Source organism: Physella acuta, unplaced genomic scaffold, assembly GCF_028476545.2.
Source record: "Physella acuta isolate Inbredline_101_S28 unplaced genomic scaffold, ASM2847654v3 ptg001424l, whole genome shotgun sequence".
Lineage (NCBI taxonomy): Eukaryota > Metazoa > Mollusca > Gastropoda > Physidae > Physella > Physella acuta.
This window is the reverse complement of record NW_026732939.1, coordinates 1-25,463: the sequence shown is the minus strand read 5'-3', so window position 1 is coordinate 25,463 and position 25,463 is coordinate 1. Positions and strand designations below refer to the sequence as shown.

The 25,463-nt window shown below is 32.7% G+C and overlaps 2 protein-coding genes across 5 annotated transcripts; one reads left to right on the top strand and one right to left on the bottom strand.

Moving 5' to 3' along the window:
* Window positions 1–15: 15 nt before the first annotated feature.
* On the top strand, window positions 16–13,612 carry LOC131927620 (uncharacterized). Of its 4 annotated transcripts, XM_059283332.1 has the most exons (15): window positions 327–894; window positions 1,252–1,536; window positions 1,724–3,515; window positions 7,864–7,990; window positions 8,294–8,368; window positions 8,759–8,844; window positions 9,098–9,159; window positions 9,275–9,372; window positions 10,080–10,190; window positions 10,543–10,662; window positions 10,995–11,174; window positions 11,384–11,466; window positions 11,800–11,991; window positions 12,733–12,895; window positions 13,314–13,612. In XM_059283332.1, exons 4-15 carry the CDS (start codon window positions 7,880–7,882, stop codon window positions 13,389–13,391), a joined length of 1,359 nt encoding a protein of 452 aa, XP_059139315.1. In that variant the 5' UTR covers window positions 327–894; window positions 1,252–1,536; window positions 1,724–3,515; window positions 7,864–7,879; the 3' UTR covers window positions 13,392–13,612. The 4 variants fall into 4 exon arrangements, with proteins under 4 accessions (XP_059139316.1, XP_059139317.1, XP_059139315.1 ...); XM_059283333.1 differs by lacking the exons at window positions 327–894; window positions 1,252–1,536 and adding an exon at window positions 16–184 and having other exon boundaries at window positions 3,472–3,515; XM_059283334.1 differs by lacking the exons at window positions 327–894; window positions 1,252–1,536; window positions 1,724–3,515 and adding an exon at window positions 25–46.
* A 1,540-nt stretch (window positions 13,613–15,152) lies between these two features.
* Window positions 15,153–21,278, bottom strand: LOC131927612 (decapping and exoribonuclease protein). Its single transcript, XM_059283324.1, has 7 exons — window positions 20,831–21,278; window positions 19,300–19,523; window positions 18,639–18,734; window positions 18,341–18,455; window positions 17,381–17,516; window positions 17,105–17,202; window positions 15,153–16,650 (listed from the first exon to the last, which is right to left on the bottom strand). Exons 1-7 carry the CDS (start codon window positions 21,250–21,252, stop codon window positions 16,527–16,529), a joined length of 1,215 nt encoding a protein of 404 aa, XP_059139307.1. The 5' UTR covers window positions 21,253–21,278; the 3' UTR covers window positions 15,153–16,526.
* Window positions 21,279–25,463: the final 4,185 nt, after the last annotated feature.

The following is a 25,463-nucleotide window of genomic DNA, read 5'->3' as shown; positions in this document are numbered from 1 at the left end:
AAACGGAAGTTGGAATCAATGGACACCAGCGAGAAAAGTCTCAAAGGTATTTGAGAGGTGTATAAATTCATTTAAAAATCTTGCACGGCGTAGTTACAATTAATATGGTTATAAAATCCTGTCTGTCTGGTTTTTTTCGGACTTTACTAAAGATTGGATATATTTGATGTTTTTAATATTTTCGGTAACTAAATAAAAATAAAAAAAAAGAAAAAACAATTTGGTTTTCACGTGTAATGGCGACATAAACAATGGCCGACATAAATTTTATTGTACACATTGTAAGCTAAAAATAGAAACAATAGGTCATGGTGTTTAAATTTGCATAGTTATTTAAGGGGACCATCATGAGAATTTTTGATAAATCTTTTGAAAATATCGATTTTTCGATTATTATTGAAATAAACAATTCAACATCTTAGGAACACGTTTTTTCCACTCATTATGGCCAACTTTATGTTAAAATATGTTTAAAAATGATTTTTAAATCATAACCATCGCTTAGTTTTTCTCAGAAAGCTAATTATTCGTCTACTTTGAGCCCCAATAATCGTACTTCATATTTTATCTACCCGCATGTGTCATACATCGATGGAAAGCTCTAAAATGGCTGCTTTTTTTAGTATCATGACCTATTTTCATCTAAAAATAGCAATGGACACAAAGACTCAACCAAACTCGAGAATTAGACTATAAATTTCAAATATACGCGATTCTATTGGTTGTTGTGGAAAATAAATATAACTCTGCGACTGAAGAGTCAAAATTTGGAGCTCTTTCGTCCCCGAAGTTACATTTCCGTCACGCAGTATCCAGAATAAACAACTGGCGGCAGCCATTTTTGTTTCGCGATTCGACACCGAGCTTTTCATTTACAGTTTCATTTTTGCCTTGGTAAGTAATAATTTTGATATAAATAAATAAATAGATTACTCATAATTGATGACTTTTAAAATGTGTATGATTTAATGTTAAAATTAAGCGGAGGGTCAAATATTTTTCTATATTTCTCTCTGGTTATAAATCTAGTTTTAGAATCTTCTAGCTAGATTTCTAGATAGGATCTCAACTTCTATCTAACAAAACTTTGTTAGAATCAAAACTTAGATCTAATTACAAGGACAGCTGTGCCATAATAACCAGGTGCATTTTGTTAGTATATTACTAAATATTTTATATAGACTACTATAAATTAGTTGGAAGTTATAATAAAATATAAAAATCAATGAAATATTTTTCTTCTTTGATCAGGCTACAAATTCACATGGCATTGTCTAACAGAAGAGAGTAATCAAGGGATAGCAACCAAAGAATCAATTTCAGTAGATCAACCAAGGAAACATGTTCATTTTCAACATGCAAAGCAGAACCATGAGGAAAATCAATGACTATCTAATCTATATACCCGGATACTGGATAGACTGACGCTGAAGAAGCCCTGGATATTATAGTAAGCTTCAACAGGACATGGTAAAATACAAGCCAGCATGGAATATCAGCTGTCATCAAGATGGAGACAGGATTTTTTATATCCAGGTTAGTTCAATGATTTGTTAGTAATGTAATGTGCATACATGTGTCTTCTTTACCAGAAATCTTATAAATACTGAGCGATGTAAATTTATACTATTATTATACAGCAGTAGTGAGTTGTGTTTATATAAATAAGAGTACAAGCAATTTCATGTTATATATTTGGTTATAATCTTTTTTCTTCTTATAGACTTCTGCAAGACTGCAGTGAAAGCTACACTAGACCAGCAAGGGTCATGAAGTTGGCCGCAGTGAAAGGTCTGTGGGCGAGATCGCTGACCGATAGATGACCAACTTCTACCAATGCCTAATCATCACACCACCTCTAACTATCCATAAGAAGCCAATCATGGTGTTATTACAATGACATTATGCCTTTCATTGTAAAACTAGATAGACATTCCTAACAGTAATTATAGTCAAGGCTGTGTGTGAGAAGGTGATGAATGGAATTTTTAACCTGTATGAACCAGGATGCCTGATGGGTATTATCCAGAATGCCAATACAAGATTGTAGTTGTATACAGTAAAGAAAAGGAATCCTAGATAACACTAGTACTACTAGTAGGTTTTAGCAGTTGAAGAGTGAAATCTAATTTTTACTTAGAACAAAAATACTTAGATAATACTGCTGATAAGATTTAATTTTTACATTTTGTTTCGCAGAAGTATAATTCTTTTTAAATTGCTAAATAAACCTAGAACATCAAATTTATAATTAGTTAACTAAGGCAAGTTCACTTTTCAGGTTGCTATACTTGATAGCAATGAATTTAGAGGTGGATTACAAAAAAAAAATTTTTTGCTCTTTATGATCAAAATTTTTCTTAGGGGTGTATGTATCTACTTTTATTCCTGGTTGTTTATTTGATAACATTTTCTTTGTATAAAGTGATATTTATGTGTACCATTGCACATTGTTCCTAAAAATATAAGCATGGTATGATAATAACAATAAAATTATCTCTAAAACTGACATCGCAATAGTTTTTTCTGTTTTTCTCGCATTTGTGTTTTTCTGTAATTTATAAAACCGTACGGAATATTTCTCATTAATGAGGAGTCATAGGAGGTTCTAACTTTGCAAAATTATTACAAATACATATATCTATTGGATGTCTAAGCAGAATTGAGTTTGCTTTGATAGTTTTTTTTTACCAATTTTTTTTTTGAATCGTATTCAATTTTTTCTGTGCATTCCGAGAGCATGTTAAGACAAAAATTCATAAAAAATAATCTAACAAAGATTTTTAAAAATCCCTTTGTCATCCAATAGACATGTACAATTCAAAACAACATGTAAAGTTTGAATACATTCTATCAAATGGTTTAGAAACTAGATTCCGCACAAATATATAGCAATAATTGGTATATTTTCACCCCAGACGTGCCTAAAATACTTATTTTTTGTTTTTTTACTCAGAATAAAATTTCTATAAGTTAGTCAATACTTATGTTTCTATTATATAACAAAAAATAGTACAGACACTGCCTTTTAAATTTTTTTGCAAATCCTCATGATGGTCCCCTTAAAAATTTGATCTGCAAAGTTTTGTAAACAAAATAACTATAAAGTGGGGCTGTCAGAAATCGATCACGGAGTTCCTTTACAGCCAATCACTGTTTGTCTTACGAAAGTGAAACATCGGGTTATAACTTAGGCTTGATGAAAATAAATAGAAATGTAGCCTTAAACTCAACAAATTATTTTCAAGTTCTCTGGATCTGCAACTTGTATAGCATTGATTCTAAAACTATTACATTTCTGAATTAATTTTAGGCTTAAGTTTTTAATAAAATTTTATCTTTTATTAGTTTTATGGTCCTAAATCTAAAAAAGCACATTTTTATTCCATGTCAACAATATTACGGAGGGAATCTCGTCAACTCGCTGGTGTCCATTGTTTGTATTATTGTTTTTTTTTTCCGATCGAGTAGTCCTATCTAAACGAGATTCGAGATCAATAAACTAACAATAAAATGTAAACTTTCCAAATTGTTATCTGATTTAATATACCTTTGACTTCAAGCCTATCCAGATATACATATAGATCTAGCTAGATTTAGATTCTATAGGCTAGATCCACATCCACTATCCAGCTTTTTTAGTTTTTATAATATATTTTAAGATTCTAGGGCAGGGCCTAGCTTTAGCTAGGGGCCTAATTATTTTTTTTAGGATTTTTACTTTTTAGCCAGGGTAAAGAAGGGCACTAACTAACTAAACTTAGTGACTAAGACTACTCGAGTACTCCTACTACTAGATCTAGATTCTACTAAGTAAGAGCCACACTTTTTAAAGTTTTTAGCACCTGTACATTTTAAACGAATTTTACTAATCCAAGTATTTTATAATATTAATTAATCAATTAATAATATTGAAATTAATGCAAAATTACTCTAGTATTTCTAGATTCACAAGATTCTAACACATTATTACACATCTTGGTAATCTATTGTTTTAGTAGGCCGTTCGATTCACAGCTTCCGGGTTTGTTGTTTTGAAGCCATCTCACGGCTCATGCGCTTACCAAAAATGGCGACCAGTTTCGCTTTCACTAATGGGTAGAGGGATAAAACTAATGATTACGAAGCCATCGTTAATTTTAGAAATCGGAACTATCCGTTTCTATTTAAGTCTATTAATTAAGAATTGTCGGATCTACTTTTGGCCTAATTTCTTTGTTTGTCTCGCAAGCGGCGCCTTAGTGAAAGTAGCTCTATATAATTCTCATCTTTCGAATCAAATAACTCTAAAATACCCCGTGTATAATAAACCAAACTATGTGTATATGAAACTTGAAAGTATCAATTTTACACACATTACAATTAACTGGTAATAACTTATGGTCGGAATGAGATGTGGTCCGTTCAAGTAATAATGCCATTTTATTATAATCTTTTTTGGTGAACACGAGGCGCGGGAAAATGTGTGCCGCGCAAGAATCCAATCATTTGGCTAGGTTTATCACTGTTTTTTTATGTCACACCTAAAAATAGAATGTTTACGCTTTCTTCATTGATGATCGTTTTTATTATTTTTTAAACTGAAAGTATGAATTATTAGTTAGATTTTAGGTTTTGTAGCTTGGTATACTTACCCTTTATCAATTTTAAAAGCATAGCATGCTGATTGTGAACAAATAGTCATAAGACACAGAAATAAAAAGTTACATGCGATGTGCCACACCCGGGTCACACCCCCTCAAGAAAACACGTGTTTATTAAGCTGTTTATCTCACTTTACAACAGTAATTAAAATTAATTGTCAAATTTTTATTACTTATTGGGTAATATTAAGCACATGTTTACTAATAGTTAAAAAGAAACATAAGTAAATTCTGTTTTAATGAAGGTCACGGGTCAAGTTTTTTTTCCTTCTTTCAAGTTCAGTGGAGGGTGCCACAGGCTGACCTGACTTTGGAATTTTTTTCAGTAATAATGACTTTGCACAGAAAGTTAAAATATGCTAAATTAGCTTAGTTTACTAGTATTCTAGCTATTATTAATACATTTTTAATAAAAAAAATCATTCTGTAATTCTCATCAAAAAGCCTAGTTTTAGGTACGTAAAATCGCCCGCGACTAGTAATGTGAAAACCGGGTGACTCCTTAAATTTTAATAATTATTTCACATTTTGAGGAGGATTTATGTTTTGAAAAATACAAAAATGTTTCCTTGTTTCATTTATCTACCTGTTTTTAAACAATTGAATTAAAACTGTTCAGTAATAAATGAAGACTAGCGATGTTTCCAACAGATGCAACCATGCTCGTTTACTACGGCAGCCATGTTTTTGTTTTTCTTATTGTAAACTTAAAGCGCGAGATTCAGGGGAAGCCACTCTAACTTACAGATGACCGCTTTTTATATAGCAAAGACTGCTGTTTAAAGTTAATTTCTTGCCTATATTGATATATTTAGCCATTGATTTAGGTTTTTTATTGTTCATTTATCTATAATATTAATTGACACAAATATATCACAATATACTTCTATTAAAGCCTTGACAATGAGGTAACTTTTTTGGACATTACTAGCCGCGGGCGATTTTACGTACCTAAAACGATAGATTACCCACATCTTTATATATATATAAATAATAGGGGCCTAATAAAGTAAAAATTAGGCCTATAGATCTAGTAAAGGCTATTAAATTTACTTTAAATTGGTTTAATGTTAATAATTTAGCATTTAAAGCCATACCCCCAAAATCAGTATTTGAGGCAAATGTAGCCAGACCACAGGGCATTAAGTAAAGTATTGAGGTTAGATAGAGGTGGGGGTGAGAAATTGTGAGGGGGAGCATTGGTATTAATGTGTCTGATCACTTCCCTGCTGGACCATAATGGTGGTCATATATATTACATAATACATAAAATGCCACCCCAGATTAGGTGAGATCTAAGAACTGTAATCCATGTTACCTACAAAGAGATGAAGTTTTATGGTGGGCTAGAAACAGGTGGGGCTGGGTATCATGGAGGCAAGAAATTGTGAGGGGGAGCAGTGGTATTAATGTGTCTGATCACTTCCCTACTGGACCAAGATTGGCTGAAATCTAAGATTAGTTATCCCTGTTACTTACAAAGAGATTAGAAGTTTTATGGTTGGTTAGAAACAGGTGGGGGCTAAGTCAGTTGTATGTATTGCCCCTTAGGGATAATAAGTATGAGTACCATTTTAAAATTTTCATTAGTCTGAAATTTTGCTTTTCAGGAGGTTAGAATTGTATTTCTATCACTTAGACACAAGTGTGTTTAACAATTAATACATTTTGTGTTAACTATTCCTATACCAGTGTCATATTCAGTGATCTAATAAATAAGAAACTTGCACAGAGGGCAATAAGAGCCACATAACAATATATGTTATAACTTTTCTGAACATGCAAGCTAGTGGATAACCTTAATATATTCATGTAGATCTAGTTATTATCTAACAAATAAAACCATTATGATAATGATCAGTCAAGTTTTACTCTGATAATGATAAAAACTTTATAGCATGGTAAAACCTGACAAATGTTGGCCATTTTGTTTTGGCATCAACAATCACCATGGAAAAAAAATTCACCAAAATAAAACTATTCTAGCCATAGTTATAAAAACTATGTTAAAATGTACAGCAACCAATGCTTTAATAAAGAAACAAAGAATGGGCTTGAAAAACTTGTATGGTTTATTACAAAGTGAAGTTTCATAAGTTAAGTCTACTTGGAAAAAAAGTTCACAAAATGGTTTTATGGAGATGAGAAATTTTAGAGAAAGAGCAGTAGGATTAATTCCTGTCTCATCTTCTCACTGTTGGAAGTGGGTCATAAATTACATAAAATGAATCCTCTACTTCTCTGTTACCAAAGAACAACAGTGGTTGTTACCTTAGAAGTAGATTAGTAGTTTTATTGGGGTTTTTGTGAGGGTGGGGTGCTGATCGGGTCCTAATACCACACAGCTCTTCGTGCCCTGCTTTACCCCTACTAATTTTAAAGTAAATTAAAGCACCGTCTTGAAAATTTGAAAAAACTTTTTAGACTAGGCCCTAAATTCTAGATTCTAACTAAAATAAATTTTACTAGATTCTAGATCTAAATGCATGTTGAATGTTTCTTTCTGATCTAAAATACAAAAATAATTTAAAAAATTAAAATAGTTACTCCAGGTGAAGCCCATCTTTGTAGTTTCCAGGTCCAGTGTGGTGTTTCTTGGTCAACCTCTTTTGTTCTTTCCTGGAGGGTTCCACCTCAATGCCTGCCTCAAATATTAATAATTAAAAACAAATTCTGTAATTTTCCTAATGGCCTAACTGAAAAATATGAAATATTTTTAACTACAATTTTACTCTAATTATCATACATTACTTACTAATGACATCTCCTAGTCCTAGACATACGAGATAATAGGTTTTCTAAAAAGTTCTTTTAATAATTTATCAAAACTGCTCATTTTCTCCATGTTTCTGTTATAAAGTTTTTATTTTTTAGTTTTAGTGAATATCATCATCTTAAAAGCATCATCAAACATGTTGCAATAGACTTGAGTCTAAACCTCTGGATTATCTCAAACATTTCATGTTAGTTTTACTTCAAATACAATTTAAAAAGCATCATGTAGTATTTGGTCAAATTGAAGCCCCTGAAAACAAATCTTTTTTTCTCTACATAACAATTAAACAAGCGTTATCATTAAGCTGGCATAAACACTCATCTTTATAGCTCCAGATGTCTAGGTGTAATATAGTAGTTACAATTCACAATTAAAGTATTGTTTTATGCATTAGCTGTCGTAATTTCATGTTGCCATAGTCTTAACTATCATGTCCATTTTCAGAGACAATTATTGAATCATGTCTGAAGGAAATCAGTATTTGTGTCCAATTTTAAAAGATCCTGTTCTTGTGGAACATTACAATCAACTGGGAGTTGATCTGACTGAAAATGACCTAAAGAGGCCTGTTGTAAGTAACATTTGTTTCATTTTAAAAGATTCAATTATGATGGATGTCATTTTTTCCCCACATACAGCTAATGAAAAATAAATCACAGTGTTTATTATAAATACTTCTAAATTAAAAGTATAATTTATAATTTAAATCATGTAGTTTATTCATTAAATCATCTAGTTTAGTTGGTGGTTTTTCCTGAAATTTTAATTATATTATTTAACTTTTTTTAAGATGCTCATAATTTTAATAATGTAGTTTTAAAATTTATAATAATCTAATGTGTAAGTCATAATGGATTTGATTATTATTTTTTAGGCTAAACGATGGCTTGCTATATATGGTCAGATCTTTGAATTTTTGACATATAAGCCCATAGAACAAGTCATTCAGGTAAGTAAAGAATAGCATGTAGTTTAATTCTTTTTTTTCCTCATTTAATAAGTAAAAAAAAACAATTAATTCCAAATGTAATATTGGTGGTGTATCCATAGCATTTCATCCTTGAAATATCAAAGTATTAATACACTAAGCAGAAGTGTACCACAGTCTTACCCATATTTAATCAGTTTATATTACCTAATAAAGTTAAGTGTAGGATATAAGTGTAAAGGAGTAGGAAGAGGGAATAGTTTATTTTAACAATATTAGTAAAAGGGAATAGGATGGCTACTGAAGCATTCTGATCCTGTTCACAGTAGCGCAAGTATGATTTATTATAAAATAATATTTATCTGAAGGTTTGTCTACTAAACTTGAGCTGTTTTGTTATTTCATTAATAGTCATTATTCAGAATTCAAAGAATGGCTACAGACTGCCCAGAAGCACATGAGGAAGCTTTTGCTCAAATGGCATTTACACATTGTTTGTAAGTATTATTTTTATCCCTTTTTGCTAAATCTTGATTAAAAGGGCATTCGACGGGCTCTTAGAAAGCTTAAATTTAATTAACGAAAGCCTAAACCATATTTAAAATGTCTTATTATTAGAATATTATACTTTTGTTTATTTGTGCTTCATCAGACACTAAATAATGTCAAACTAAAAGAATATTTTACTTTTTGTATATTTTTTCTTCATCTGATATTTTTATTTCTTTTGTCTTTCTTAATTTTTTTCAGAGCCAGAGTATTAAGTTCCTGTGGAATAACAGATTTTAATCTACGTGATATTATGGAACCCAGTAAGTCTTTTTTTTTTCTGGCTTGTTGACCAAGGAATGCTTGGATTTTATACGTTTTAAAATAATTATGAAGTGAAGAATTGAAATGTATCTACTTTTGTTTGAATCCATGCAGCATGTCCAAGGGTGAGGATGATATCCAGTTATGTTTTTAACATGTTGCTGCACAAATACCAAAGAGAGGAGTATTTTAAGCAGCAGCGTGAAAAATTGGTAAACACCTTGCTTTTTTAAATATTAATATTTCCTGATTTTAGGTTGATTATTGTTTGAATTTGATTATCTAATTTAGAAAAAAAAAGATTCCTCTTTAGACCTAGCGATCCATTTGGGGAGAAGAAGTAGCGTTTATGTTTCTTGACCTCCGCAAATGAAGATATAGTGTTGTTAGCTCTTTTAACAAGCCGACTTTACTTTCCCTAACATGAGTTAGCTACCCATCAGAGTTGGGTGGACTCAGGGACGTTCTACTGACTTTAACATGGATTCGTACTTATAACATTAGGTAAAGTTTAAATGTGTTACCACCTAGAATTCCTAAAGCTGCTTGCTTTTCTGTTTTAATAATCTCTTGTTGATTTTATTGCCTGATTTCAGGGTCAGTTTGAGTTTTCAAACCCCATTATCTCAAAATGGTTATTTTGTGACTTTAGTACTTTTAGCATTGAGGTCTTCAAATTGTTTTTGATACTTTTGCTAGGGACTCGATAGTAGACTAAAAAAAGGGAAAGAAACTAGGCATTCAATTTGTAACATGTACATTTCTGAAGTGTTATATTCTTTACAAGCAAAAAGATTACTATTCAAACATTGTTTTGATTATTAGTAGCTTATAATGATGGTTAGACATATCTGTTGTGTATTTTATCTTATTGTAACATTGGAACAAGCTTTATCGTTATCATTTATGTTGTTTTAAGCAAGAATCTAAAGAACATTTTGAGACAGTATTAATGAGAAACAAAGAACTGAAAGAAAAGTTAGCAAAAGCTAAGGCAAGGAAACCAGAAGTTGATGCTGAAACACTGAGGGTAACTGATTATTGTTAATATGAGTTGATGCGAAGTCTTGAGAATTTAAATGATAACTCTAACCAGATCGACTGGAAAGCTATTTAAGGATTATATAAATTGTAATCATTAATAATAGTTTAATTCTTTGTTTATCTTAAATTTTTTTTCTTTTTTATGCTTATCATAAGTTAAAGTGAATTTTACATAAGTACAACAAATAAGAATTTAAATAAAGTAGGATTATGTGATTTTGTTATCAATTATTATATGTTTAGAATGCATCAAATAGGCTATGTTCCAGTATATGGGGGAAAAAAATCACTATATTGTGAAATTTAACATCATTAATATTGGCATTAAATTTTGACAGTGTCAAGAAATTTGTGATAAACACGAAAAAGAGTTTTATGAAATCAAGAAACTGCAAGAGGAGGAGAAAAGAAATGTTGATGAATTGAAACTAGTGACAGCTGCATTAGAGACAGAAAAGGTAAAATACAAACTGACAAACTGACATGTTCCAAAAATAAAGACATGTTTCACTAACAGTTTATGAAATTCTTTCGAGAATTTTATTAAGAATATTGTCAGTATTATCATGTATACAGACACTATGTAAGTTTAATAGAACCATTACATTTAGAGTAAAAAAATCCATCACACCCTTTTTTAATTACCTCATTGTAGTAAAGATACATTTACATTTCAGTGGTGAAGTTATTCACATTCCTTTTATTTTTTTGCTTACTTAAAATTGTTAAATCTTAAAACAAGATTCTTCACTAATTTAATTTGTGAATTGTTTATCGTGCCTTTGAAAAGGAAAATCTCAAACAAGTTCTATCTGAAGCCAAGCTGGATTGTGAGAAAATGTCCCATAAGATAGTGCAGTCCCCTAAGAGATTTAAGCAAGAACAAGAGCGATGCAAGGAGCAAGTGATGATTTTACGCACCGAGCTACACAACAAAGAACAGGCATTATCAGAAAATAAACTTCTGATGGTAAGGTTTACATTTCTATGCTTGTAAGCTAAATTTACTCAAAGCTAATTTGATAATTGAAATGGTACAATTATAAAACAGATTTTTTTAGATAATTAATGAGATAATGTTAAGGGCTTACTTTCTCATGTGGAATGTCGCATCACATTTGTTGAAACCTTATCAGAATTCAATGTAATTATTGCTGCACATATTTTTTTTATTAACAGGAAAAAACATTGAACAAACAATCAGCAATAGAAAAAGCAGTCAAATTATGCAAAGAACTCTTGGCTGAGATGAAGAATGAGAGGTCAGAATTGGTTTCTTTAGTTAGGATTTGACCTCTTGTATATCATTTTTTGTGCCCCATTTTGAGTAGTTTTCTCTCATTGATTGAAGTATGGGTACAATACAAAAGACATGAGAATGATTTTGAATTGATTAATTGGTCTCATTTTTCTTTAGTGTACATAAATTATTTATAATATATGCATAATAGACAAATGGAGGATTTGTGGTATAAACTGTGGTAGCCTAAAACTGAACAATCATGTGCATTTGTGGAGTATTTAGGGTAAATAGTGAAACAACCTGACTTTATTCTTTTCCGATGCAAATTAAATTTCTTTCTTGTCTATTTTAGTGAAAGTGATGCAGAGTTTAAAAAATTAACAGACTATGCCATGGAGCTAAAAGAGAGTTTTAACTCATTAAATATCCAAGAAGAAGACGTGAAGGAGAAGTTGAATGTGCGCAAGACAAAGCAACATAAGATGTTAAGCCAGATTGACATCAGTAAACTGTCTTTTCGTGAACAAGTCAATGACCTTAAACAGTAAGATTCTAGTCTCTTTTTATTCAAATATTTTTTATTCAAAACATGCCTAACTTTCAAACACAACAACAGGCACCACTCCATCTGGAATTAAACTCTTATCAAGAACACACTATATTATATTACAATTTTTAATTAGCTTTTGGTTCCATAATTTTTTCCGACACAATGCTAAAAACCATTTGCCTCTGCCATAAAGAATTTAACCTGTTTCAGCTAAAGATTTACAATAGTGGCAGCTGGAATTAAAACTAAGCACAAGTATTATTTTAAAGAACAATAGAAGTAAAGAGATACAATAAATTTTGGTCATTACTTCAAAATTTAAAATACATGCTATTTTATTTGATGGGTGAGGATGGCTTGGTCTGATGGGAGAGCGTATGATAGCAAACTCAGTTCCCCAATGAGATGAGACCCGTTAGCTGGTGACAGCAACTCATCTTGAGAGAAAACTCCTTCATACAACTGCTGCTATGTAGATTGTTGTTGGGTGGTCAAAGCTATATAAGCACATCTAGAAAGAAAAGCAGACTGAAGTCGTAACAAAAATTTAAGGAGTTCACAAAAAGATATAAATTTTAAACCTGTTCACATTCACCCACTTTTTAATTTTATTTGAATAGTTTTTATTCCCAAAGCAATCAAAAAACATGCAGAGATAGAAACATTTTTTATATGATCTTGTATCAGCATTTATCTTCAACTACAATGGAATTGTTATCTGTTTTTAAATTTCAGGCACTTGAGTAGGTTGGAAGAGCAAAATCGAACTGTCAAGAATGAAATACCACAGTTACAGAAGAAATTAGAAAACTACAAGTTGGAAGAGGCAGAGCTGAAGATAAAACTTCAAAATAGAGTAACAGAATTAGAGAGCTACTGCTCCCTACAGTTTGAGAAGGTTAGTAACATTATCTGACAAAATGTGATATTTCGAATCCTGTAGGCAGATCGCTATACCTCATCTGAAGTGGTACAGCAGATAACAATACATCCACCTAACCTTGAGAGATAACCTGTTGTCTCTGCTTTTCTAACAAGGAATACTTTTTGTTTAAAATATTTATTTTCATAATGTGCCTAATCAGTAATAAAAATGGATCATATCTAGATTCAGTAACGCAGAAATTATATAATTACTGCCGCATTTGATAAATTTATGTATTTAAAATTTCTTGTTTAATGCACATGATCCTTGTGTACTTAATATCTAGTATGCTTCTCATGTATTCTGCCTAGTGTCCTAAACTCTAGGAGACCTGCTTTCTCTTATACTTGCTTTCTTTGTACAAGAATATCCATTTCATATATTTCCTCAGATATATGAACAGGAAAGGAATTTGAAACAAAATATTGAAGTCTTAAAACAAAAACTGATGAGTGATGAAGAAGAATAAAAATGAAACACTACTGGTGCCTTTTCACAGATTCTAAAACATGTTACATGTTTTTGTAAAAATAGCATTAATCTTACGTTAGAGGAGTTATCTAACGATTGATTTGCATACTGTAATTAGCTTGATTTTTATATTTGAAATATTTACATTGTGCATGTAACTTAGATTAAATGTGTATGTATTGAATACCTTTTATTCTTCATCTTTTAATTAAACTACTGATCAAAGTTAGTAACTTATGGGTCATCCATTTTGGACTACAACGTGTATGGAAAGGGGGAGGGGGTCCAGGTGCATTTTATATCACAAAATAAATGCAAATAATTTAACCTGCATAAACAATTACAGTGCTCAACTGTTAACACAGAGATTTCTAAAACAGTGAGTGTTAAAGAAAACAAAAATATAGGCCATGAAATCAATTATATATAATGCTACATATGACTGCTGAAAAATCTCTTAAAAATAATCTCTTTCTGCACACAAAAATATGCAATCTCAACACATTCAGAGGTATTTATGACCAAAGTGATGGGGGTTATTAAATAAATATTGTAGTGTAAGAATAACAAAAAAAAGACTAGTCTCTAATTTCCCAAAATTTATTGGGGCTCTATTTTTAGTTCACTTTTCATGCCCTTCTTTCCCCTCTCCCCCAAACACAAACTAAATAACTTTTTAGAGTGGCAGTGGAATCTGTAAAATTTAAATATTATATTGGCAGCAAATATTTATTTTAGTTACATTTTTCCAGTGAATCTCAATCTTTTAAAGTGAACTTGTGACACAATGAGAATGTTACAAGTTGTCAGGTAATACAACTTCTTCTAAAAATTAAAACTATTGTAACCTGTTCTTTATTTATTAAACCGGGAGTGATCTCACCTAAACTTTCTCGAATATTCTTATATAACACTACGGGGGATGGCAACTCGGGATATAGACAATTTTTAATACATTTTTAATTATTTAAACTTTTTAAAATAGAATCTCGTAGAAAAAAGAATTGCACACCAAATGGACGCCAAATAAAATGTGTATGATAGTGCAGAATACTATTAGTACTTTATAAATTCACATGCGTTTTTTTTTTTTTTTTTTGAGAAATCTGAAATAGCCTAAACTACTACTTCCTGTTAACGGAAGTTACTCAAAATTTGATAGAAGGCAGAGAATTAGATCATTTACTTATTTATCTATCTGAAATAGTACTCAAGTTATAGGCTTTTGAAAAATTGAAAGTAGAAAAAGTTCCACTTCGGGTTATCGGAAATCGCTGAAAAGTTGATATGGATCTACAAATTTGATTTAATACTTCTATATGTAAATTCATCAACCTAGCTGTAATGGTGCTCAAGTTATCGTGTTTACAGACATACATATACGGACAAGATTGCAAAATTATGTTTTTCTGACTCAGGGAGGAGTAAAAAAAATTTTTTGCAGGATTACAAGAAAGTAAACTCTATACTTTGTATACAAGAAAATAAAAAGTAGGTTATTCCATAGCAGAAATAATACAATACAGAGACAATCTTGCAAAAGTGGCATCTATTACTGCCCTTTTAAATCACAGATTGAAACTCAAGTACATTTACATATTTAGTTGCAACAAAAATACAGAAATATAATTTTATCTTTTTATTACTTTTCATTTAGAAAACAAAATCATCAGGTCAAGTAAAATTACTTACAATTACAATATAATAGTAACAGTTTTTAAAAAAAAGGTATATATTATTACAGTGCATTTATTATTTTAAAAGTAAAGAAAAACAGCATAAACCATTTAAAATATAATCTAAACTATTATAAAAAAAAGTCCATGCTTTATATTGTGCCCATAGAATTCTAACTTAAAAACCTAATCAGTCATGTTTGGTACATGCTAAGCCTCTAGTTAAAAATGTTGATTTTATACTGTTACTACATATATATATATATACACATATTTTTTTATTTAAAATATATATAAATGTGTTCTGGTTTAAAGAAAGTCACCCTGATCAGTTGGATATTTAAAACACAGCAAATTTATTTCTTTGATATTCTTCATTTCTGTGTTGTGTCCAACATACCAGAACAGAGTCTATAATACACCACAAATAGCATTCTGTATATTCAAGTATATATTACATCATTGCTGGGAACCCTTTAGAAAAGGATCATGCTGGTGGTGGTTAGTTGGGTGACTAAAGTGAGAGGGATGGGTTCTAAAAAAAAATGGATCAGATCTGCTGTGTAATATAAATAACACAACACAAGGCTGTTCACATAAAGTTGTAATACTCCTATACAACAGCCAGATGGTTGAACTTTTGTAACTTTGTCCACATGAAAGTTCTAATTCCCCCAACACAGACTGTTATGAGATGCAGTGTTTGGTTTCTGAGCTACTAAACCAGCACCAGTGTGGGATAAAGCTTCAACTGTAACCTGAAGAACCTCTGACCCTCTTTTTTTTCTACTGTTTTTCTAGAAGTAGTTCACAATTTTAAAAATCTACAGAGCAAATTACTCATATATAATAAACTTATTTTTTTCAAAAAAGCAGAAGCAAAAAAAAGAAGTTATTTCATCTTTTATGACAACTGCTGACCTGCATCATGGTTTCCTTGGTAATCTCAAGGTGGGACTTGTTTATATGTTTAGAAACTCCCACTTTTTTAAAAAGAGATATACATTCAACATTACTAATAAACTTTGACATTAATACAAAACAACTTGAAGTTTTAAAATTTATAAAAAAGTAAAAAGTTCCCTTTTCAAACTTGACTGTCTATAGGGCAAGTGAAGTAGAGTTCACTTGTTTCTGTGACCTCGGCAGATGAAGAGATAGTGTGGTCAGCACTATGCTCAGCCGCCTTTACTTTCCCTAAAGTGAGTTAGGTGGACTCAGGGATGGTCAACTGACTTAATCCTGGATTCAAACTCGAGACTTACGGGTTGGCAGTCCAGCTCTCTACAGCTAGACCACTCCGTCCCCTTTAAAATTTATAGGTGTAACTAAATCTCATACATCTTAAAGACAATTTTAATCTTTAAGTCTTCAGTGCTGAAGTATTTTTACTTTATACAAGTGAATTAAATTATTCAAAACTACAGTAAATATGAGAAACAACATTACAAGCAGTATCATGGAGTTGACCAAGCCTCCCAATGGATGAACCAGTCAGGTAAAAATTTGAATTCAGAGTCATCTCCCTTCTTCTCTATGGTCACTGGTGAGCCAGGTTTCCACCTGACTAAGTAAACACAGCTGAAAATAAGAACTGGTTTTTAGAAGTAATCAAATAAACTAAGTTAAATGAAAAATACTACATCTCTAATAGTTCATTTAGTTCATAACAAAATTTGTACAAAAATATTTCAGTTAATATTTCCTATTAATCTACAAAAACATACAGTTAATATTTTGTTATTCAGTATGCAAGTAATGAAGAAATATGACACTAATCTTTTTAAAACTTCATTAAAATATTTATCATTACATTTTCAAGAAATCAATATTTTATTAAAGGATCTATGTTTTAATTTCCTTTGCAACAGAATGTTTATTTCCATAAGAAATGTCTGAATAGAAAGAATATTACAACAGTAAACTTAATTTCAAAATGATTCAATACTTGGCTTACCTAAATTCAGGGATTTTATAAAGATTGTGAATAAAATAAGGTAACTTTTCAATGTACTAATTTGTTTTCTCATATTACCTCTCATCATCCTCAGTGATATTGATTTTGATGAAGTTTAGAAAAGCATTTAAAAAATTAAAACAAACTGTTGGCTTCCAGGGTTGATGTAGAGTGCTCTGTAAAAAAAAAAAGATATGCTCATTATACAGAATAAAGTGTATAATCATCAGAGAGCTAGAATAGTATAATTTATAATTTAATTTATTTAATTAATCTAAGTCTCATAACACTAGTAGGCTATGTTAACTATTAAAGTAGCTAGAAAAATTCTGAAATCAGAAGGTGTATTCTTACATTAACTATACGAGGGATTTCAGAGAGAGAATAGTCTTTCATCTTTCTGACAATACCAGCATCATCTCTAAAGCCACACACTATTCGAGGTATACCAATAACAAAACTTTGGGCCCACCACTTGATTAGCTTATACCTAAATTATTGTTAAAAAGAGATAAAAATATAAATATTTTGTGAATGCCGTTTTCTATTGGTTTGTATGAGAAGTCCATATGTAAAAACTGCAACATCAAGTTTTCTTTACAAAAATGGGTTATCCTCCTTAGCCATGTCTTTTTTTATTCCAAATAAACATTTTAAAGCTAATCTTTTAACCATAAAATTTCCAGATAACTTGGTTTGACATCTGATGATTTAAAAAATCTTGTCTAAAAACCTAAAGCCAAATATCAAATTTAGCTTAGCACAGGATGAACTCCTCACATTGAGCATGCTATTTATTTTTTAGATTATTTAAATTTTATTTTAATGTTTAAGAATAATAATTACGCTTATATTTTTTAAAAGGATAAGCAGAATGTAGATGTAACTTCAAAGCATAGTATACATTAGATGCCACATTTTCCAGACTGGTGTGATATTATTTTAGCTAGTAACTGCTAATTTCAAAAAGCCAAATTGTTATACTCTAACATAAGTGTAGACTTTGAAATTAGGTTCAAGCTAAAAACAACAATGCATCTGGTAATTTAAAATTGTTTGGTCCTAAAATGAGGATTGCAAATAAAATTATACTAATACTAATACCTACTTCAGTGCAATAGTCTTAATTAATGTGCAATAATTGTACACATATGAGCTAATATTATGTTGTAAAAAGGTATTGATAAAAACAGATAAAATTAAAAGCAGTAATTACATAAACGTTGACAATCATAAATGTAATAAATTTATTTAAATAATTGAAGAAAAACTGACTAATTATAAAATCTTAAATGGTTTTGTGTTTTTCCTTACTTGCAAAAATTTTCAAACTGTCTTTTATTTTCTATAAGTCGAGAAGTCTTGAGTTCAATGTATTTGTTTCTCCCTTGAGAGTTAACATCTTCACAGTCCACCTCCCCTCCAAACACTAAAAAATAGCAAATAAACAATAAAATGATATACTAATTTTATTTCATAATTATTACACTCTGATTATTAAAGGTGTATCAATTTTGGAGAACAATTTGTTAATAAAATGATACAAATTATTATTCATGGGCAGAGATAATATTTTTCAGTAGATTTTCTTCAATAATCAGGTTGCACTTACATAAAGAATGTGTTTCAAGGCGAGAATAAGCCATACTGCAAAATGCAGCATTGTTGTTGACTGGTACAGATGTATTGGGAACAGCACCAACTTTATCTGCAAACCAAATAGTTAGGCTTTGTTATCCTGTGACAGTTAATTAAGAGTCATGGAGTACATTTAATCTTGGGTGAAAAAACAAGCATTATTTATAGGCATATAGTGTTATTCTTAATGTAACTACAGTCTAAGTATTGAAAACAGGTTTTTGACATGAAACGACAGGAAACTACCCCATTATCTTTCCCTGTTGGTGCGCAAAACACATGGGCAGATGAAGTAGAGTTTGTTTCAATTACCTCTACATGTGAAAGGATAGTGTGATCAGCACTATGCCCAGCCGCATTGGTTTCTCTAGTGTCAGTCAGGTACCCATCAGAGCTGGGTAGACTCGGACGTCCCACAGTCTCAAAAAGGGGATTCAAACTCAAGACTTTCAAGATAAGCAGTCGTAAGCTCTACCATCTGACTACATCATACCCTGATACAGACACTACGAAATATACTATTTCACATGCCTAATTAAAGACATATTTTGTTCAAATTAAATTAACTTATCACAGTTTATTGAATTAATTAATGCTTAAAACCTAGTTTTAACTGTGAATAAAATCTCACTTACCTGCTGTTACATACTGCTCAAATTTAAATCCCCAAGCACACATTTCTTCATCACGCGGAGTTATATTTTCCTCTCTTGCTTTCTTTGTCTCAGTATCATATTCACACAAATAATGTGTTCCCCTAAAGCGAATTACTGCAACCAATAAATCTTCTCGATTTTCATAAGGTATACAAAGTAATCGAGTGATGAGACCTCTCCAACATATAAAATCAATGTTCAGTCTGAAAATATCAAATGACTTATAATTACATACTGCTGAGAGCTTCCAAATGTTATTTAATATAAAAAAATAAACTGTCGCTTACAGTATATTCTAGATAAACACATACTGAATAAATTAATAATCCATTTAGGTAGACTTTTAAATCTATATGATCCGAAACCTAATCCTTTAACACTAAGAAAGTTGATCATTTGTTTCTGATTTAACTGTTTACAGTACAATGTTTTTCATTTTTGGGTACTAATCAATTTGTAAGAAATAGTTATTCCATTAGGTAGAACTAGTATCATCAGTAGTAAATAAACTAAACTGACATAATAGATGACATGCATATATTAGATCAACTACACCTATGTTATTTCTATCTTTAAGAATAGATAGTATAGGCTCCGATCAAATCTTGCTGACACTGACTGAAGAACAGTTCCTGTAAAATTTGCTTCACTAAAAAATATATATTTGGGGGTATATATCATGTGTCGACAGTGTTTCTTCCAGACTTTTTTCTCCGGGGGGGGGGGGGGGGGGCACTGTTAAAAGTATATATTTTCTATATAAATTATATAAATTTCATTTCGTTCGGGGGGCGGTAAAAATTTTTCGGCCCCCCCCCCCCCCCCCCCCCGAAGAGATGCCTGGAAGAAACTCTGTGTGTCGATAATGCCACATGATAGAATCTTCAAGAAAAAGGTTTTCATATATAACTTGCTGAGCATTAAGCTGTACTATAAGCCTATTATTTATAAGTCTATAAGTATATTATAAGCATAGTATTAGTAAGGCTAAGCCTGCCCTAACCCCAAGTCCTTCCATAGATTTGACCCATAATTTGAAATAGCAATATTAACAGAGAGTGATATTTCAACGCCAAGGGTAGACAAAGGTACAGAAAATAGTCCAAGTAAAGACAAGCAGTCAGACACCAACGGGTTTCGAACCTACCATTCCACACGGCACCTATGTAGGGCCTAGTGGTAGAAGCGGTTACACGTCTGACTTGATGCATGGAAGGCGATGGCGATAGGTGCCGTGTGGAATGGTAGGTTCGAAACCCGTTGGTGTCTGACTGCTTGTCTTTACTTGGACTATTTTCTGTACCTTTGTCTACCCTTGGCGTTGAAATATCACTCTCTGTTAATATTGCTATTTCAGTTACAACGCCTGCTTCCACCCCCCCTACACGTTTACACCCATAATTTGATTAATTTCTGACCATACTAGATTACTACTGAGATTAGACCGATATTTAAGAGTCTCAGACATCGGTAATAATCTAAATCTTAATCCTATCAAAAATTTAATTACCTTTTTAGTGAACTTTTGTCAGCTGTGCATTGATCATCCAGATTCTGCTGGACTTTTTTGTCTTTTGAATGTGTTGGTATTGGAAATTTATTTCTGTTATTAACTATCCAATGCAATATATCATTTATATAAGTTTTTATATTTTCATCTCTTTTAATCATTTCTGCATAGCCCTGTCTAAGGTCAAATTTACAATGATTTGGGTCTACGGGAGGTGCAAATATTCGTAACTGACTTTTGTCATTTTTGTAAATCTTTCTCTCATCCTGACTGAAGCTACCGATTTCCACTGGTTCTCTGAAGTTTGGAAATGGACGGTCATACATAGAAGAGAACGAGTCTAAATAATTGACCACTTTTGGTCGCTTATGTTCAAAATTGTGTACTTTATCGTGATACGTTTTATCTCTTGTTCTTTTCATCTTGTTTCGTGTGCTGAGTCGCTCTGTTTATGTTAAAAGTTAAAGCGAAACAAAATATTTCGGTTTTTCCCGTTTTTACATATTTTTTTTTCGCTATTTAAATTAAACGATTTTTTCCGTAAAATATTAATTTTCTACAGTTTTACAGAATGTTTTAAAATCCATGTTATCTTATATTGTCCCAATGATTTATGATCTTTAAATCTGTACTAGACTCTATAACAATATTGCATAATAAAACAACAAAACCTTTTTTTTTAATCTAGAAAATTAAATATTTCTTGAGTAGGCTCAGTGTTTCTCCGGGGTGGGGGGGGGGGGGGCGAACACTGGTAAAAGTATATATTATATTATATATAAATTTTCATTTCGTTCGGGGGGGGGGGTAGACTTTCTTCCCCACGAAGAGATACCTGGAAGAAACACTGATTAGTCTATGGTCTATGTATGTGTACTTTGTGTAGCAAGGAGTTGTCCATAAATGATGTAAATGATGTCACTATTTGGAGTGGCTGGAGGAGGGAGGGGGGGGGGGGGAAGCACTGAGAAATAAACTAGAAACCAGGGGGGGCTGCATCTCGTCAGCCTCTAGTAGGGTGGGCACTGAGGAGCAACCTATGGACGAGGGGCGCCCTACATGTACCAGTTGGAGTGTCTGTTAGATTTGTCATCAACATCACCTTCGCCTTTTCACCCAATGGCAATTTACAACTAGACCCACTAACACGGGGGTATCCCTATGGAAGGTTAGGGAGGAGGATAGCTACCCCCCCCCCCCCATGATGTAATGTAAAAAAAGTAGGAAAAGGTAGGCCATTCTTTATTTTTCATCTTCGTTCTTAATTGTAATGGAGAGTCGGTAAAGCTCATGGTTGCTAAACTGAAAAGTCTCGAGTTCGAACCTCCTCGGGCAGATGAGGCCCGTTAGCTGGGGACATTAACTCTTTAGGGAGAGACAACTCCAAAATAAAACAACTTGCAGAATGAAGAACATGTTATGATCCGGTGGGCCACAAATGGTAATTATTAAATTAAAGAAACATTATTAAAGAAACATTATTAATGTTTCTTATCGGATATTTGAATTGTTAGAGTGGATCTCATTCTCATGGGGTTTAGCTAATCCCCAAGACTTTCAACCTCTATATACACAATAAATATACACAATAAATTAAATACTTGTGGGGGTTATCCATAAATGACGTCACGCTTTTTACCTCCCCCCCCTCCCCTCCGTCACACGTCGTCACAAAAAGCCAGACCCCCCCCCCTAAAATGACGTCACACCTCAACCTACAACCCCCCTCAAGATTGAAGTTGATTTTTTTTTAAACATCGATATTTTTCCAAAATCTTGTCTAAACTATTACAATTTATTAAAACGGTTATCTAAAAAGCGAAATAACGTCTAAAATTCGTTTTCTAACATTGCTTTTTTATAATGCAAAAATGTGACGTCGCAACATCGGACCCCCCCCCCCCATCCCCCTCATCACACATCATCACAAAATTACGGACCCCTCCTCCCCCCTACGAGTGTGACGTCATTTATGGATGACCCCTGCTGACTTCGATCTCAATGCTCGTACTCCCCTCTATGTTAGTATGTTAGGACTAATCCATACTCTCCATATGAAGAGCCCAGTGCTAAAAGTACTTAAGTCACATTTTTGTGAAAATCAAACCAAGCATTGATCGTTATTCCTCTAGTTTAACTTTATCTTATAAACAAATAGTGATACTGAAGAATTTATTTTAAGTTGCTCCTCCAAACAAACAAATAATATAAAAACGTAATGTTTTATAGTAAATTTTAATCTTTGAACTCATTTTTCTCAAAATGTTTGTTTTTTGTGACTTAAGTACTTTTAGCACTAAGGTCTTCATATGTTAGGACTCATCCCCAGGCTTTTAATCCCCCGGACTTCTACCCTCTTCATACTTAACCACCACTCCTCCAGGTACTTAACTCCAGGTATAAACTTTTAACAGTGTCCGCCGCCCCCCCCCCCCCCCCCCGAAGAAAGTCTACCCCCCCCCCCCCCCCCCCCCGAAAATTTCAAGTGCCCTCCCGGAGAAAAAAGTCTGGAAGAAACACTGCTTAACTCCCATACTCAGGATTATATCCCACTCTTTGTGGTGGGAGGGAACGAACACCCATTTTTTATCTACCACCAACTGGCCTACCTACACCAGGTTCCGTAACTCACAACCAACATAAAACTAAACCAGCCTCTTTATCTAAACTTCACTGAACACCACTAGATCAAGGGAGGCTACCTACTGTTTACTGTACCTGGTCATCCGCCTGATCTCCTCGTTGTATCAAGTCACGTGATTTAAAATCACAGATCTACGACGGACTGGAAATACTCTTAATGACGTCATGTGAAACAAAGATATTCAACTTTGACCCTTTTTTAAAATAGCAATTTGCCCTTCGTGTCATCTGACATCATAAAAATTAAAAACCTAAACAACGCGGTTTTAATTTGGTGATTACAAGATACATCTAACCTACATTACATTAAGACTCCCTCCGCAAAATTCCCGAACCCTTTAATTAATTCATCCTCCAGTTGTTGTACAACAAAGCGGGTTGTTGTACAACAACCCGCTTTGTTGTACAGCAACCCGCTTTGTTGTGCAACAACCCACTGTTTTCCATGTGGTCCGCCAACCATTTTACTTATTTTATAAAATTCCTTTGTTGTTGTTTTTTTTATTCAATTTTTTTTACAATATCCAGTGTAGGGGAAAGAATGGTTTTAAAAACTAAATTGATTAATTGAGGCTTGTTATATGTGACAATTGTGGGCTTGATTAAAACAAATGTTTTCAATCCATTAGCAGCATTGATAAGTGCTTGTTTAATGTAATTAGTTGACACGGGTTTCACCCAAACAATGGATTCGTTTTGTTCACATTCGTAACTGTTATCTCCATACACAGGCGCTACTCACTATTTACTATCAGTGTTTCTTCCGCACTTTTTTCTCCGGGGGGGGGGGGTGGACAACATTTTTCGTGGGGGAGGGCGGACACCGGTAAAAGTATATGTTTTCTATATACATTCCATTTCGTCCGGGGGGGGGGGGGGCGGTAGACTTTCTTCGGGGGGGGGGGGGGGGGACGGGACGGACTCTGCTCACTATCTTATTTGTTTCAATGCCCCTGATATTAACTATAAGTCGTATGCTCTACCATTCTACCACGCCAAATAGGGATAAGGAGCTGGGTACAAAAAATAGCTAGGAATCAGTATATGTATTCTCTAAGGGGTGGTAATTTTTCCTCATTTGTGCACAAGACACATGGAGCAGATGAAGTAGATTTCATCTATTTCAATGACCTCGTCAAACAAGGACATAGACATGGTCAGCACCATACCCAGCCGCCTTTATTTCCCTAACGAGAATCAGAGCTTGGTGGACTCAGGGGGCGTCCTAAAGACTGGAGCCCCGCATCCGAACTCGAGACTTTCGGGTTAGCAGACTAGCGCTCTAACTCTCGGCCACATAAGAGTCTAAGAAGCTACACAGCTAACCACACACCCCCTTCACATCAAGCATACAATAGCATATCTCAGTGTGTCCACAATATGCAAGCTTGAATATCAAATTACCCACAACGAAATATCAAGTCTTTTAGTGGGAAACAACATACACATCTATTGAGATAATCATGCAACGTATACTGGAGCAGGAAATTAACATTTACATAGTGTTTCTTTCAGGCATCTCCCCATAGCACGTCCACCGCCCTCGAATAGAAAATTGGTCAGTGTCCGCCCCCTCCCCTGAAGTTTCAAGTGACTCCCCTCCCCCAACGGAAAAAAAATGTCTGAAAGAAACTGTACATTAAAACATGAACATGTTAAAAGTAATGAAGTCATGATATTGGTACATAGATGTTTTATTCACACATTGGGATCACCAATCTAGGTAGGTGAATTGTAAACATCTGATCTAGAGTTATCAAAATCTGAACTGTCCTGGCTAGATTTATCAACATCCGGTTTTAGCCAGACATTGAGCCCAAGCTGCCTATGAATGTTATTATAGTATAATTATAGCATTTCCATAAATTTGGTGTAAAAAAGTATTGATTTTGTTCCAACCTAATTTACAGGGTTGTTCCCGCCCCCCAGCCCAATTCCTTAGGTACTCGACCACTTGATGGAAATGTTTAAATCAGATGTGCGTGGGTTG

Bases quoted from the DNA above. Each gene is read 5' to 3' on its own strand.
- LOC131927620 (XM_059283333.1), top strand. From the start codon at position 7,880: ATGTCTGAAGGAAATCAGTATTTGTGTCCAATTTTAAAAGATCCTGTT. The intron at 8,845-9,097 runs GTAAGTATTATT...AATTTTTTTCAG, and splicing joins ATGGCATTTACACATTGTTT to AGCCAGAGTATTAAGTTCCT. The intron at 9,160-9,274 runs GTAAGTCTTTTT...GAATCCATGCAG, and splicing joins ACGTGATATTATGGAACCCA to CATGTCCAAGGGTGAGGATG.
- LOC131927612 (XM_059283324.1), bottom strand. From the start codon at position 21,252: ATGAAAAGAACAAGAGATAAAACGTATCACGATAAAGTACACAATTTT. The intron at 18,735-19,299 runs GTAAGTGAGATT...TTTGGTTTGCAG, and splicing joins TGAGCAGTATGTAACAGCAG to ATAAAGTTGGTGCTGTTCCC. The intron at 17,517-18,340 runs GTAAGGAAAAAC...ACAATAATTTAG, and splicing joins CAGTTTGAAAATTTTTGCAA to GTATAAGCTAATCAAGTGGT.